The sequence below is a fragment of the Ranitomeya imitator genome, chromosome 4 (genome assembly GCF_032444005.1).
Source record: "Ranitomeya imitator isolate aRanImi1 chromosome 4, aRanImi1.pri, whole genome shotgun sequence".
In the NCBI taxonomy this organism is placed as follows: Eukaryota; Metazoa; Chordata; class Amphibia; order Anura; family Dendrobatidae; genus Ranitomeya; species Ranitomeya imitator.
Genome location: NC_091285.1, coordinates 201,494,158 through 201,511,348, shown reverse-complemented (window position 1 = coordinate 201,511,348; position 17,191 = coordinate 201,494,158). Strand labels below are relative to the sequence as shown.

The 17,191-nt window shown below is 44.0% G+C and overlaps 1 protein-coding gene across 2 annotated transcripts in view; it reads right to left on the bottom strand.

Annotated features, from left to right (window-relative positions):
* The window catches only part of GNPTAB (N-acetylglucosamine-1-phosphate transferase subunits alpha and beta), a 106,851-nt gene extending 90,840 nt beyond the window's left edge, over positions 1 to 16,011 (bottom strand). For both annotated transcript variants that reach the window (XM_069764278.1, XM_069764277.1), the window contains exon 1: positions 15,756 to 16,011. In XM_069764278.1, coding sequence (XP_069620379.1) covers positions 15,756 to 15,884 — 129 coding nt within the window. In that variant the 5' untranslated portion in view covers positions 15,885 to 16,011. The remainder of the gene's footprint in view (positions 1 to 15,755) is intronic.
* Positions 16,012 to 17,191: the final 1,180 nt, after the last annotated feature.

Below are 17,191 nucleotides of genomic sequence, written 5' to 3'. Positions count from 1 at the left end.
TTAATGGAGGAAGTACGTGGCCCTCCGCAAAGCCCCGGTAGACAAGTGTGAACCCGGCCTTAGGAGGGTTGATCCTACTGACAGATTCCTGTTAATAAATGTGCATCATGGCATCTGTACCAGAATTCTGGTAGGGGGGTTGAAAAAAAAAAAATATTTGTCTAGCGCTCAACAGGGGAACATTGAAGGAAATACGGTAGCTGGAAGTGATGATCACAAAAGTTTTCATTCTGCTGAAACCCTTGCGGCTGTGCAGTTAATTTTCTTCCCATAAGATAACACTGAGATCGTTCATGTGTTATGGGTATGCAATCTTTGGGTCTGTAACTGTAAAAATCGATAGATGAAAAGAGACATATGACTTTAAAAATGTATTTGTCTAGAACTGTGATATTAATCAATATCAGATCAGTGGGGCCCATTACCTGGCACTGATCTGTTGTTATCAGCACTGGCCATATGTAAATGGTGTAAAAATCCATAACCACAAAGTCAGCAATATTACACTCGTGCAGAACCTCTTTAATAAAACCGTTTATTTTTTCGTTTAACACTTCTGATAGATCTCATATACATACTGACAAATCACAAGCCTGCTTTAAGCTGATAAACAGATTACCGTATCTATCTGGCCATCTGACAATGTTAAGAGAGACCAAAAGAAAACTGCTGCTTGATAAGAATGCCAGATGCTAAACCCCCACAATATATAAGCAATAAACTGCAAGCTTTCTACTTCTAAAATGTAAGGTCACCTTAGAGAATATAGACAAGCTAGATGAGTAAATCTATTTGCAGGACCCCGATCCAGTAGGCACAAAAGTAATCACTGACTGCCGGATGGAAGACCTGTGAGCCTCCTCCTCGTTTCCAGTATTCACAGTACCTCTTCTGATTAACAAGCCCAGTACATCATCACATATAAGTCACGCGACAATGATGACATCAGGCCTGCAAATCAGAAGAAGTGCTGGTCATTTGGGCAGGTAGATAAGCCCCCAATGTATCCTGAAAGATGAGAAAAAGAGGTTAGATTATACTCACCTGGGGGGGGGGGGGGGTCCCGGTTCTGTTCGGGTCCGATAGGAGTCACGGTCCCGCGCCTCCCATCTTCATAGGATGACGTCCTCTTCTTGTCTTCACGCTGCGGCTCTCACGCAGGCGTACTTTGTCTGCCCTGTTGAGTGCGCAGGTGCCGGGCCTCTCTGACCTTTCCCGGCACCTGCACACTGCAGTACTTTGCTCTGCCCTCAACAGGGCAGACAAAGTACGCCTGCGCCGGAGCCGCAGCGTGAAGACAAGAGGACATCATCCAAAGAAGATGGGAGGCGCCGGACCGCGACGCCCATCGGACCCGAACAGAACTGGGACCGCCCCAGGGTGAGTATAATCTAACCTCTTTTTTCTTACCTTTCAGGTTACATCAGGGGCTTATCTACAGCATTCCAGAATGCTGTAGATAAGCCCCTGATGCTGGTGGGCTTAGCTCACCTTTTTGGGGGTGACAGGTTCCCTTTAAGACGTCCCCACAGCCCCTTACAATCATACTGCCTCTGTGCGTGTATGTGACATGGAGAGAACACCAGTGATTTTCTTTCCCAAGGCTTTGCTCACATTTTAGCGGTGGCTTCAGTTTATGATGGAAGCCACAACACTGTGCTGATGCTTCATACAAGGTCAACAAATTGACTTGTTTATGGTCCGTCGGTGTTCCTGCCATTTAGATGGCGCAAAATATGTGATGCATGCTGTGTTTCTGGCCCCAAAGTTGCTACATCATATTATTTCTGACCTTTAAACACTACATGACTGTGGTATTGTAGATGCTTTCTTCCAATTGACTCCTTTCTACATTAACCCCACAATTTAACAACTCTGCTCCCACGGAACGCCCCTTCCCCCCAAAATGAACACTCGTACACCTTTTTCTTTGGATAAAATTGGCCAAATCGACCTTTTATTAACAAAGATTATAATAAATAAGTTCTTTGTAAGGAGGTTATTGGAGCTCCAAAACCTGGCAGAAAGCAGTAAATAATAATGAAAGATCCAGCATTACCCCCAGCCGCGACCACGGGCTCGGAGCACCTTTGTTGCCAGAAAAGCTTTTCCATAAACACCGACTCTCAGGGACCCCACCCTGTAGAGCCCCAAAATCCGGCAGGCAATTAACCCAAATCCAAACATAAAGGGGAGGTTACCATCCACCTGATGTACAACCCCCCACCACAATTTTGCCACCAACTCCAAAAAACCCCACCGCCGCTCGCCGATATGACCCAATGAAAACATCATCCAACATTTTGATAATTTTAGCAAACTTGCACCCCTAAATTAAAGGGCGGGAGGGCGGGACCATTGCTCTTGGTGCCTCGTGCCGATTGATAGCCCCAATCCTTTCTCAGACAGATAAACCTTATTCAACTGTAAACACCCCCACCTTTACGTCCAACCCCTCTAAATTTTTGAACCCTCTGAGCCCGCGCTTCAAACCATATTCATTTTAACCCCTGCTTGCCCTACAAACCCAGTCATGGAGCACTTTGCCCATGCATTCGCTTAGGGCCACATTTTTCCTTTCTGCATTTTTAGAAATTGTAACTTTGGTTAGAAAAATATTTAGAATTGAGAGTCCTCAGTGGTTGATACCTTTTAATGGCTAACTGAAAAGATGGTAACAAATTGCAAGCTTTGGAGACTACTCAGGTCTCTTCATCAGGCAAAGACAAGTCTCTGCCTGATGAAGAGACCTGCGTAGTCTCCAAAGCTTGCAATTTATTACCATCTTTTCAGTTAGCCATTAAAAGGTATCATCCACTGAGGACTCTCAATTCTAAATATTTTTCTATCTACTGGCTAACATGGTACCAAGATATATTTCTTTCCTGTAACTTTGGTTAAAGGGACACTGTCACCTGAATTTGGAGGGAACAATCTTCAGCCATGGAGGCGGGGTTTTTGTGTTTTTGATTCACCCTTTCCTTACCTGCTGGCTGCATGCTGGCTGCAATATTGGATTGAAGTTCATTCTCTGTCCTCCGTAGTACAAGCCTGCATAAGGTGCAATCTTGCCTTGCACAGGCGTGTACTATGGAGGACAGAGAATGAACTTCAATCCAATATTGCAGCCAGCATGCAGCCAGCATGCAGCCAGCGGGTAAGGAAAGGGTGAATCAAACACACAAAAACCCCGCCTCCATGGCTGAAGATTGTTCCCTCCAAATTCAGGTGACAGTGTCCCTTTAAACTTTTTAAGCGGCAGTCAAATCTGAATTTGATCTGATCCAGCTGCTGGAATCACAGGTGATCAGAAAGCGTAAACTGCTGGTCCATCCACTTAGGATATGTTCCCACAGTCAGTAAACGCTGCGGATTGGATGCTACGTTCATATGCAGCGGCCAGATGTTACAGCATAGTGGATGGGATTTTATGAAATCCCATCTCCACTATGTGTGCAGGGACACCTCTGGCAACCCTGCGTATATTCACATGCGGCGCGTCTTTCAAGACCGCAGCATGTCTATTTATCTTGTGGAGACGCTCCATCTCCGCAAGATAATTATCACCATCCAATGTATTGGGCGCGGTGTTCAATGAACAAATGCGGAATCACCGTGTGCACAAAAGCCGGCAGCGAACGGACAAAGTGAACATGTGCTGCTGCCAATACTGTGGAAACATACCCTAACGTGTACATGTAGATGAGAATATCTAGTTCAAATTAATGGAGTGAGTGGGAAAAGCCACAAAAGGTGAGGGAACAAAAAACTGGGCAAGTCAAAACCTATACACCTCTATCAGCTAACATCTGCCAATGGCAGACAGTCATTATGACTTCCTACACATCTTTGTTAATTAATTTCATCAATATTGGTGGTCCAGACAAGTTTTCAAATATGTGTATGGCCTGCTTAAAGGGAACTTGTCAGCCTCCCTGCAGAAGGGTTTTTCTTTTTTTTCTCCAGTATGTACATATACTCATTATGTAAACTAGGGGGAAGGTCAGTGAGGGATCAGTCAGAAGCCATACAGATAAATACCTAATCCGAGCACCATATGAAGACCCCTCACAGGCCACCCCGAAGCACGGGCATATCATTAACTGAAACTTCAGGTTAAAGAACAACCACAAGACGGATTTCATCAACCAAGGTATCATTGTAATCAGTATAACAGCGCCGACATAACACTGTGGTTACTGAGCACAATCCTACTGACAAGTTCCCTTTAAGTAGTATAAAGTGATTATTGGGTGGCAAAGGCCTCTTCTCTGGATAAAACTTGACAGGAGAGTTCCTCTCATGCATGGAAAACCTGAGATAAAGATGACAAACTGAAAAAAAACAGATAATCCAGCATCCAAGGAGCTCGTGTTTGGTCTAGCCGACATGTTTCATTCATTACTGATACCATCCAAAACATTTCGACTAGACCATACACACTGGCTCCATGTGGATTTTAACATGATTTACGGTAAATAAAGTTGGATGTTTATATCAAGATCTCCCTGGATGCAGGATTTTTTTTTTCCAAGGCACAGCCCCCTTAAAACAAAAAATCTTCCAAAAACAATGGAAAAAGCAGAAACATTTGTATCACTGTGTACAGCTAATGCACAAGGAGTTAGCGGCCACAGCCCAACATTTATGTCGGACGGTGCCTATAGTCTACATGGATGTGGTGGGGAGAAAAAGGAAGTATGCCACTCGTTCTATCTCTTCTAAAGAGGGCTCTCTGTACAGGACAATGCCATTTGTTGTATAAATAGTAGAAAGACAAAAACAGATGAAACAGAGGCCAAAAGGACAATCTATAACCCCTGTTTGACGAACAAGAGCCTATGGCAAAGTTAAAGTATTCCTCTTTCCAGGCTTATATGTTCAGCTAACTGCACAAATGCAACAAGCATTACATACAGTGGGGCAAAAAAGTATTTAGTCAGTCAGCAATAGTGCAAGTTCCACCACTTAAAAAGATGAGAGGCGTCTGTAATTTACATCATAGGTAGACCTCAACTATGGGAGACAAACTGAGAAAAAAAAATCCAGAAAATCACATTGTCTGTTTTTTTAACATTTTTTTTGCATTTTATGGTGGAAAATAAGTATTTGGTCAGAAACAAACAATCAAGATTTCTGGCTCTCACAGACCTGTAACTTCTTCTTTAAGAGTTTCCTCTTTCCTCCACTCATTACCTGTAGTAATGGCACCTGTTTAAACTTGTTATCAGTATAAAAAGACACCTGTGCACACCCTCAAACAGTCTGACTCCAAACTCCACTATGGTGAAGACCAAAGAGCTGTCAAAGGACACCAGAAACAAAATTGTAGCCCTGCACCAGGTTGGGAAGACTGAATCTGCAATAGCCAACCAGCTTGGAGTGAAGAAATCAACAGTGGGAGCAATAATTAGAAAATGGAAGACATACAAGACCACTGATAATCTCCCTCGATCTGGGGCTCCACGCAAAATCCCACCCCGTGGGGTCAGAATGATCACAAGAACGGTGAGCAAAAATCCCAGAACCACGCGGGGGGACCTAGTGAATGAACTGCAGAGAGCTGGGACCAATGTAACAAGGCCTACCATAAGTAACACACTACGCCACCATGGACTCAGATCCTGCAGTGCCAGACGTTTCCCACTGCTTAAGCCAGTACATGTCCGGGCCCGTCTGAAGTTTGCTAGAGAGCATTTGGATGATCCAGAGGAGTTTTGGGAGAATGTCCTATGGTCTGATGAAACCAAACTGGAACTGTTTGGTAGAAACACAACTTGTTGTGTTTGGAGGAAAAAGAATACAGAGTTGCATCCATCAAACACCATACCTACTGTAAAGCATGGTGGTGGAAACATCATGCTTTGGGGCTGTTTCTCTGCAAAGGGGCCAGGACGACTGATCCGGGTACATGAAAGAATGAATTGGGCCATGTATCGTGAGATTTTGAGTGCAAACCTCCTTCCATCAGCAAGGGCATTGAAGATGAAACGTGGCTGGGTCTTTCAACATGACAATGATCCAAAGCACACCGCCAGGGCAACGAAGGAGTGGCTTCGTAAGAAGCATTTCAAGGTCCTGGAGTGGCCTAGCCAGTCTCCAGATCTCAACCCTATAGAAAACCTTTGGAGGGAGTTGAAAGTCCGTGTTGCCAAGCGAAAAGCCAAAAACATCACTGCTCTAGAGGAGATCTGCATGGAGGAATGGGCCAACATACCAACAACAGTGTGTGGCAACCTTGTGAAGACTTACAGAAAACGTTTGACCTCTGTCATTGCCAACAAAGGATATATTACAAAGTATTGAGATGAAATTTTGTTTCTGACCAAATACTTATTTTCCACCATAATATGCAAATAAAATGTTAAAAAAAACAGACAGTGATTTTCTGGATTTTTTTTTCTCAGTTTGTCTCCCATAGTTGCGGTCTACCTATGATGTAAATTACAGACGCCTCTCATCTTTTTAAGTGGTGGAACTTGCACTATTGCTGACTGACTAAATACTTTTTTGCCCCACTGTATGTCCATGTTCCAAACAGACGGCACCCTTATCCACCCCATCATTCCTTCTCAAGATGTAAATTGTGAGCTGTGCCTGGATTTCTTTCACTCCCCATTCAGATGAGGCCTGGTTTGGCAAAAGGGTCCATCCGTATTTAGGCACACCTTGATGTGGTTGCATGGCTTTTGTGCTTTTTGACTAGAATAAAATTGAAACCCTCTAAAAACAGTAATATTTTATTTATATTCATTAAAAAAAAGACATGTAATGTAAACGAAAAAATAACATGCAAATGGTAACAAAGGAAGAAGGATTACCGTGTTGTTATTATTAATAATATCTTCCCTATACCTTACACCTCATCTAGTGTCCCTTTGCAGTTCTTTATTTATAGGTCTGCCTCCCTCAAGATACACACGTCCCACCCACGTCACCCCTTCCCTTTTGATATCATGCACTTTAAACCTATCATAGGCCCACCCGTGGACTCTTAATCCACCCACTTTATCTGGCCTCCGTTGACAGAACTTTGCACATTAGGCAGCATTATTTCCTTTCCAACCCCATGATCGCTGTCCGCTGCGCACATCTCCTTATGGTCCTAAGCCGCTCTTGCAGCGGTGTGCGCTCCCGCTGGGCTTCTTGCTCTGGCGTTGCTGGGGCAACGCGTCTCTTGTGGCGCGGTGCCGCCTCCACGCTCTGACGCGTCGAGCGGGGAGGTGCGCCGTTGCCACGTGACGCCGAGGCCCAGTGACGTCGGCGGATTCCCCCGGCGGGAGCGCCGCCTCAGCCGCTGCCCATCCTGTCCGCTTATGATAAAAGCTGCACACACGCTATCGCCGCACCTCACCCCTAGAAAAAGCTACATGCGAAACGCGCGTCGGGGAATCGTTCCACGGCTACAGGTAATGTCTCTGCCACTGTGCTTCATTTATATTAGGGCCATCTCCTATGCTTGTTATATTCGGACCTGCTCACCCTCCTGGAGCCTAGCTTAGGCCGCACTCTACTGCATAGATTACTTCCACTTAGGTGTAGCGTTGTAGTCCATCCATTGCCAGCCCCTTTTTGGTGCTTGATATTTGTGCACCGAGGCACATCAACATTTTTTCTAGCTAACAGCAGCATTGTCTCGCTTTCATCTGCACTTCGCACTTTACATATTTGATACTTGATACTTGATATCTGATGACCCTTTGCATTGCCTGTCCTTAGCCTGGTTCGATTATATCAGTTGCACCTTGTTTCCGCTTAGTTATTTTAATCTGAATTATTTCTTTTGTTTACTAATTGTCTGAAATAAAGTATGTTAATTATTTTAAGGCTATAGCTTTCTCCTGTTTTCTTTTTGGATGTATTAATAATATCGACAGGAGTCCTTCACCTTCAACAATAAAGCTAAATGGTCCATCTTAGCCTGTGACTGTTGATCATGGACCTGCAGCTATTGTACATACCATCCATATATCGAGCCTCCTGATGAACCGAATAGACGGCGAAACGCGCTGAGGCAGTTTCCACAACCAACGCCAAGTCTTGTTTGATGATTTATTGTGAGAAAGGTCTCTGTATTAGATTTGTTACCTGTTCTCTGTTTTACCTACCGATATCAGGGCATAAGAAGAGTGAGAAACGGCCGCCGACAAGCGGGGGCGCCTATCCACCTATACAAGAATGACAACCTCCGTGATAGGCAGTGTCAGTTGAGGCAAAGAATAGGGAATTATAGGAATATTGTTGTTCAGCTGTATTGTTTAAAGTGAAGGACTTCTGTCAATATTACTAATAACACGGTGATCCTTCTCTTGTAATTTTTTCATCCACATTACACAAGTAATGGTGTTTTTCTTAATGAATATAAATAAAATATTACTGTTTTTAGAGGGTTACGTTTGCGCTTTTTGATCAAAAAATGTTAAGTACCTTGTGTTTTTAACCCCTTTCTGACCTACGTCCGAGGTCAGAAACCCCGCTTTGATGTCAAACGCAGACAGCGGCATTTAACTACCGCATCCAACCGGGCGGTCGGAAATGACGGCATCTCCGACCCCCGTCACATGATCGGGGGTCGGCGATGCTTCAGTATTGTAACCATAGAGGTCCTTGAGACCTCTATGGTTACTGATCGCCGGCAGCTGTGAGCGCCACCCTGTGGTCGGTGCTCACAGCACACCTGATTTTCTGCTACATAGCAAAGAACAGCAGATCGCTGCTATGTAGCAGAGCCGATCGTGCTGTGCCTGCTTCTAGCCTCCCATGGAGGCTATTGAAGCATGGCAAAAGTAAAAAAAAAAAAAAAAAGTAAAAAAAAATGTGAAAAAAAAAAAATATATAAAAGTTTAAATCACCCCCCTTTCGCCCCAATCAAAATAAATCAATAAAAAAAAAAATCAAATCTACACATATTTGGTGTCGCCGCGTTCAGAATCGCCCAATTAAAAAAAAGCATTAACCTGATCGCTAAACAGCGTAGCGAGAAAAAAATTCGAAATGCCAGAATTACGTTTTTTTGGTCGCCGCGACATTGCATTAAAATGCAATAACGGGCGATGAAAAGAACGTATCTGCACCAACATGCTATCATTAAAAACGTCATCTCGGCACGCAAAAAATAAGCCCTCACCCGACCCCAGATCATGAAAAATGGAGACGCTACGAGTATCGGAAAATGGAGCAATTTTTTTTTTTTTTTTTTTAGCAAAGTTTGGAATTTTTTTTCACCACTTAGGTAAAAAATAACTTAGTCATGTTAGGTGTCTATGAACTCGTAATGACCTGGAGAATCATAATGTCAGGTCAGTTTTAGCATTTAGTGAACCTAGCAAAAAAGCCAAACAAAAAACAAGTGTGGGACTGCACTTTTTTTGCAATTTCACCGCACTTGGAATTTTTTTCCCGTTTTCAAGTACACGACATGCTAAAACCAATGATGTCGTTCAAAAGTACAACTCGTCCCGCAAAAAATAAGCCCTCAAATGGCCAAATTGACGGAAAAATAAAAAAGTTATGGCTCTGGGAAGGAGGAGAGTGAAAAACGAACACGGAAAAACGAAAAATCCCAAGGTCATGAAGGGGTTAACATTTACAAAAAGTTTGTGTATTGATTACTTGCAGCATGCTGACACATTGTGTTTGTGTATATTGGCACCAGGGCTGTGCAGTCAGTAAGCCAGACCTCTCACTCCGACTCCTCAATTTCCCTGACTCCGAATCCACAGCTCCAACTCCACAGAATGGTCTCACTACTGAGCATGTACATAAAGTGCAGCACAGATTCATCTCACCTGACTCCATAGCCCAGCCTCACTACTGAACATGTACATAAAGTGCAGCACAGATTCATCTCACCTGACTCCATAGCCCAGCCTCACTACTGAACATGTATATAAAGTGCAGCACAGATTCATCTCACCTGACTCCATAGCCCAGCCTCACTACTGAACATGTATATAAAGTGCAGCACAGATTCATCTCACCTGACTCCATAGCCCAGCCTCACTACTGAACATGTATATAAAGTGCAGCACAGATTCATCTCACCTGACTCCATAGCCCAGCCTCACTACTGAACATGTACATAAAGTGCAGCACAGATTCATCTCACCTGACTCCATAGCCCAGCCTCACTACTGAGCATGTACATAAAGTGCAGCACAGATTCATCTCACCTGACTCCATAGCCCAGCCTCACTACTGAACATGTACATAAAGTGCAGCACAGATTCATCTCACCTGACTCCATAGCCCAGCCTCACTACTGAACATGTATATAAAGTGCAGCACAGATTCATCTCACCTGACTCCATAGCCCAGCCTCACTACTGAACATGTATATAAAGTGCAGCACAGATTCATCTCACCTGACTCCATAGCCCAGCCTCACTACTGAACATGTATATAAAGTGCAGCACAGATTCATCTCACCTGACTCCATAGCCCAGCCTCACTACTGAACATGTATATAAAGTGCAGCACAGATTCATCTCACCTGACTCCATAGCCCAGCCTCACTACTGAACATGTATATAAAGTGCAGCACAGATTCATCTCACCTGACTCCATAGCCCAGCCTCACTACTGAACATGTATATAAAGTGCAGCACAGATTCATCTCACCTGACTCCATAGCCCAGCCTCACTACTGAACATGTATATAAAGTGCAGCACAGATTCATCTCACCTGACTCCATAGCCCAGCCTCACTACTGAACATGTACAGTGGGGCAAAAAAGTATTTAGTCAGTCAGCAATAGTGCAAGTTCCACCACTTAAAAAGATGAGAGGCGTCTGTAATTTACATCATAGGTAGACCTCAACTATGGGAGACAAACTGAGAAGAAAAAATCCAGAAAATCACATTGTCTGTTTTTTAACATTTTATTTGCATATTATGGTGGAAAATAAGTATTTGGTCAGAAACAAAATTTCATCTCAATACTTTGTAATATATCCTTTGTTGGCAATGACAGAGGTCAAACGTTTTCTGTAAGTCTTCACAAGGTTGCCACACACTGTTGTTGGTATGTTGGCCCATTCCTCCATGCAGATCTCCTCTAGAGCAGTGATGTTTTTGGCTTTTCGCTTGGCAACACGGACTTTCAACTCCCTCCAAAGGTTTTCTATAGGGTTGAGATCTGGAGACTGGCTAGGCCACTCCAGGACCTTGAAATGCTTCTTATGAAGCCACTCCTTCGTTGCCCTGGCGGTGTGCTTTGGATCATTGTCATGTTGAAAGACCCAGCCACGTTTCATCTTCAATGCCCTTGCTGATGGAAGGAGGTTTGCACTCAAAATCTCACGATACATGGCCCAATTCATTCTATCATGTACCCGGATCAGTCGTCCTGGCCCCTTTGCAGAGAAGCAGCCCCAAAGCATGATGTTTCCACCACCATGCTTTACAGTAGGTATGGTGTTTGATGGATGCAACTCAGTATTCTTTTTCCTCCAAACACAACAAGTTGTGTTTCTACCAAACAGTTCCAGTTTGGTTTCATCAGACCATAGGACATTCTCCCAAAACTCCTCTGGATCATCCAAATGCTCTCTAGCAAACTTCAGACGGGCCCGGACATGTACTGGCTTAAGCAGTGGGACACGTCTGGCACTGCAGGATCTGAGTCCATGGTGGCGTAGTGTGTTACTTATGGTAGGCCTTGTTACATTGGTCCCAGCTCTCTGCAGTTCATTCACTAGGTCCCCCCGCGTGGTTCTGGGATTTTTGCTCACCGTTCTTGTGATCATTCTGACCCCACGGGGTGGGATTTTGCGTGGAGCCCCAGATCGAGGGAGATTATCAGTGGTCTTGTATGTCTTCCATTTTCTAATTATTGCTCCCACTGTTGATTTCTTCACTCCAAGCTGGTTGGCTCTTGCAGATTCAGTCTTCCCAGCCTGGTGCAGGGCTACAATTTTGTTTCTGGTGTCCTTTGACAGCTCTTTGGTCTTCACCATATTGGAGTTTGGAGTCAGACTGTTTGAGGGTGTGCACAGGTGTCTTTTTATACTGATAACAAGTTTAAACAGGTGCCATTACTACAGGTAATGAGTGGAGGAAAGAGGAGACTCTTAAAGAAGAAGTTACAGGTCTGTGAGAGCCAGAAATCTTGATTGTTTGTTTCTGACCAAATACTTATTTTCCACCATAATATGCAAATAAAATGTTAAAAAAACAGACAATGTGATTTTCTGGATTTTTTTTTCTCAGTTTGTCTCCCATAGTTGAGGTCTACCTATGATGTAAATTACAGACGCCTCTCATCTTTTTAAGTGGTGGAACTTGCACTATTGCTGACTGACTAAATACTTTTTTGCCCCACTGTATATAAAGTACAGCACACATTCAACTCCACTAAAAGCCGAAATCCTTATATCAGGAACAGAACAGACATTGATAGGACATTTCATAACTTTCCCAAATATGAAAACATTTACAGAACATCCTTAACTGAACTACTGCACCCAATTTATTATATACAGCTGTGGCCAAAATCATTGACACCCCTGCAATTCTGTCAGATAATGCTCAGTTTCTTCCTGAAAGTGATTGCAACCACAAATTCTTTGATATTATTATCTTCATTTAATTTGTCTTAAATGAAAAAACACAAAAAGAATTGTCCTAAAGCCAAATTGGATATAATTCCACACCAAACATAAAAAAGGGGTGGACAAAAGTATTGGCACTGTTCGAAAAATCATGTGATGCTTCTCTAATTTGTGTAATTAACAGCACCTGTAACTTACCTGTGGCACCTAACAGGTGTTGGCAATAACTAAATCACACTTGCAGCCAGTTGACATGGATTAAAGTTGACTCAACCTCTGTCCTGTGTCCTTGTGTGTACCACATTGAGCATGGAGAAAAGAAAGAAGACCAAAGAACTGTCTGAGGACTTGAGAAACCAAATTGTGAAGAAGCATGAGCAATCTCAAGGCTACAAGTCCATCTCCAAAGACCTGAATGTTCCTGTGTCTACCGTGCGCAGTGTCATCACGAAGTTTAAAGCCCATGGCACTGTGGCTAACCTCCCTAGATGTGGACGGCAAAAGAAAAATTGACAAGAGATTTCAACGCAAGATTGTGCCGATGTTGGATAAAGAACCTCGACTAACATCCAAACAAGTTCAAGCTGCTCTGCAGTCCGAGGGTACAACAGTTTCAACCCGTACTATCCGTCGGCGTCTGAATAAAAAGGGACTGTATGGTAGGAGACCCAGGAAGACCCCACTTCTTACCCCGAGACATAAAAAAGCCAGGCTGGAGTTTGCCAAAACTTACCTGAAAAAGCCTAAATCGTTTTGGAAGAATGTTCTCTGGTCAGATGAGACAAAAGTAGAGCTTTTTGGACAAAGGCATCAACATAGAGTTTACAGGAGAAAAAAAGAGGCATTCAAAGAAAAGAACACGGTCCCTACAGTCAAACATGGCGGAGGTTCCCTGATGTTTTGGGGTTGCTTTGCTGCCTCTGGAACTGGACTGCTTGACCGTGTGCATGGCATTATGAAGTCTGAAGACTACCAACAAATTTTGCAGCATAATGTAGGGCCTAGTATGAGAAAGCTGGGTGTCCCTCAGAGGTCATGGGTCTTTCAGCAGGACAATGACCCAAAACACACTTCAAAAAGCACTAGAAAATGGTTTGAGAGAAAGCACTGGAGACTTCTAAGGTGGCCAGCAATGAGTCTGAATCCCATAGATCACCTGTGGAGAGATCTACAAATGGCAGTTTGGAGAAGTCACACTTCAAAATATAAGGGACCTGGAGCAGTTTGCCAAAGAAGAATGCTCTAAAATTCCAGCAGAGCATTGTAAGAAACTCATTGATGGTTACAGGAAGCGGTTGGTCACAGTTATTTTGGCTAAAGGTTGTGCAACCAAGTATTAGGCTGCCGTCACACTATCAGTATTTGGTCAGTATTTTACATCAGTATTTGTAAGCCAAAACCAGGAGTGGAACAATTAGGGGAAAAGTATAAAAGAAACATATGCACCACTTCTGCATTTATCACCCATTCCTGGTTTTGGCTTACAAATACTGATGTAAAATACTGACCAAATACTGCTAGTGTGACGGCAGCCTTAGGCTGAGGGTGCCAATACTTTTGTCTGGCCCATTTTTGGAGTTTTGTGTGAAATGATCAATGTTTTGCTTTTTGCTTCATTCTCTTTTGTGCTTTCTCATTTAAGACAAATTAAATGAAGATAATAACATAATTTGTGATTGCAATCATTTTCAGTAAGACACTGACTATTATCTGACAGAATTGCAGGGATGTCAATACTTTTGGCCACAACTGTATCTTAGGCCGTGTGCACAGGTTTAGTACTAGGCAGCGCTTTGGATGCAGCACATGTTCGCTACTTCCAAAGCGCTTCACAGGTGAATCTGCATGTGATCACTGAACGTGCGGAAACAACGCGCCCAATACATTTGACTGTGATATTTATCTTACGGAGACTTGCGTATCCACAAGATAAATACAGATGCTGCGGTCAGGGAAAATGCGCGGCATGTCTGTCTTTGTGGGTGATCCCCTGGCGTCGGTGCACGCATAGTGGGCATGGGATTTCTTGAAATCCCATCCACTGTGCTGTAACATCTGGACGCAGCATTCACTGACCGTGGGGACGTACCCTCAGGAGTTGGTCCATTTCATACCACTTTCAACTCAACTATGACTCTGACTCCCAGCCCTTATTGGCATCCATGTGTTGTCCATTAACATCACAGTCAATGTTTGGTATGCAAATCAGACCAAACTCAAGCTTGCATTGACATTCATATTATTTTTGCCGACAATCTGTCAGCAAAAGAAAAAAAAGTGCCATTGGGTATGATGTGTCGGAGTCTTAGGTTGGATATATACTGACGCAATCATGCAATGATGCTCCCTATACGCACAGACTACAGAACACCCTTTCTGCTAGCTGCCACATACAGAATACAGGCTGCACCAATGGCCGTTGTAAGACAGCAGGAGAACCTCACGCTGAACACGACAATACCACACAATAATCAGGGGTGGACGCCCTAGATATCCTTGCACCTCCGGAGGATCGGTGGGTGAACCAAAGGAATAAAAGCCCCATCCCTGCACTGAAAATGAGGATCCAGCGCCCGTCATCCACGGAGGCTCACGATGACAACAGATCAGGATAAAGCCCCTAATAAATCTGCCGCTTCTGCTGAATTTCCCACCGAACAGGAAACAATAAAGACTACTTTCCCGTGAGAACCGGCCAGAAATCATCATCTCGCGCTGCTCCATATGGCAGATCATTGCAGAAACACTAAAATGGGGTCAGACCTACTCAACTGCAGAGAAAAACATCTAAAGGTGGTCGGTAGTCATCCCGAGCAAAGAAACGCAATATTCAGCAAATGGAGCACAGGTCAACAGCAAGTGGCATCGGCGGCGGAAAGGACGAGACGGACCGCAAGAAATGAGATCACACAGCAGGAGCTGCTCACAACACCTCCACCCAAATATAATGTATATATATATATATATATATATATATATATATATATATATATATATATATTATCTGCAAGTACTGGGGACAGCAACATACTGTATGAACTCATTTTAGCTGTGATATATATATATTATACACATACTGCAAGTTTACAAGACGACAGACAGACACACATATATATATATATATATATATATATATATATATATATATATATATACACACACACGCATATACACACACAGCTGTCAAGGAAAGGGTTACCCACCTCTCCAAACTGCAGAGCCGAGACGATCATCAGCACCATGCCCCCAAAGCAGAGGTAGAGGCCATACCTGTGGGACAGGCAGGTGTAGGTCTGTCTCTGCAGGAGTTTCAGCACGGAGTTGAGCAGCATGGCAGGACGGGCAGCATCCCTCAGCCACCCTCGCCAGTCCCTGCCACCAAGTCACGTGTAACACAGCCAGCCGCTGATACCAACTCCCGGAACCAGACCTGAGTAACCGAGCGCCGATACTGCGCACACTCAGACAGACGCGTGGAGCGATGACGTCGGCGCTGGATTGTCCGCCCTGGGCCTAGTGGGCTCGGCTGTCGGCTGTGTGTACTGTGCTGTGTGTGACGGAAGTGGTGGCGCTGAGTTACGGTTGCGTCTAGATCGGAGTTGATTTTTTGAGGACCTCATTTTAACAACTCCGGCCTAATCCCTTGAGTGCTGAGGTGGCTACAGTGAGATGCTCAAAAAAATCAACTCATGACATTTTTTTTGTGGCTTTTTGTAATATAAATATTTACACTCAGCGCTGATTGTTCAGGTTTGCCAGAATGTGGCTTTTCCCGTCTGTCACCAGTCCTGTCCACAGCAGTGACGTTTTTGAACAGTGGGCAGAGATTCGTTGGGAGACAAGCAACCGACAGTCATCATAACAGAGCGCAACCGACAGTCATAACAGTGGAACCGACAGTGATAACAGCGCAACTGACAGTGATCATAAAAGAGCGCAACCGACAGTGATAACAGCGCAACCGAGAGTGATCATAAAAGAGCGCAACCAACAGTGATAACAGCGCAACCGAGAGTGATCATAAACGAGCACAACCAATCATAACAGAGCGCAACCGACAGTCATCATAACAGAGCGCAACCGACAGTCATAACAGTGGAACCAACAGTGATAACAGCGCAACCAACAGTGATCATAAAAGAGCGCAACCGACAGTGATAACAGCGCAACCAACAGTGATCATAAACGAGCACAACCAATCATAACAGAGCGCAACCGACAGTCATAACAGTGGAACCGACAGTGATAACAGCGCAACCAACAGTGATCATAAAAGAGCGCAACCAACAGTGATAACAGCGCAACCAACAGTGATCATAAAAGAGCGCAACCAACAGTGATAACAGCGCAACCGACAGTGATCATAAAAGAGCGCAACCAACAGTGATCATAAAAGAGCGCAACCAACAGTGATAACAGCGCAACCAACAGTGATCATAAAAGAGCGCAACCAACAGTGATAACAGCGCAACCGACAGTGATCATAAAAGAGTGCAACCAACAGTGATCATAAAAGAGCGCAACCAACAGTGATAACAGCGCAACCGACAGTGATCATAAAAGAGCGCAACCAACAGTGATAACAGCGCAACCGAGAGTGATCATAAACGAGCGCAACCAATCATAACAGAGCGCAACC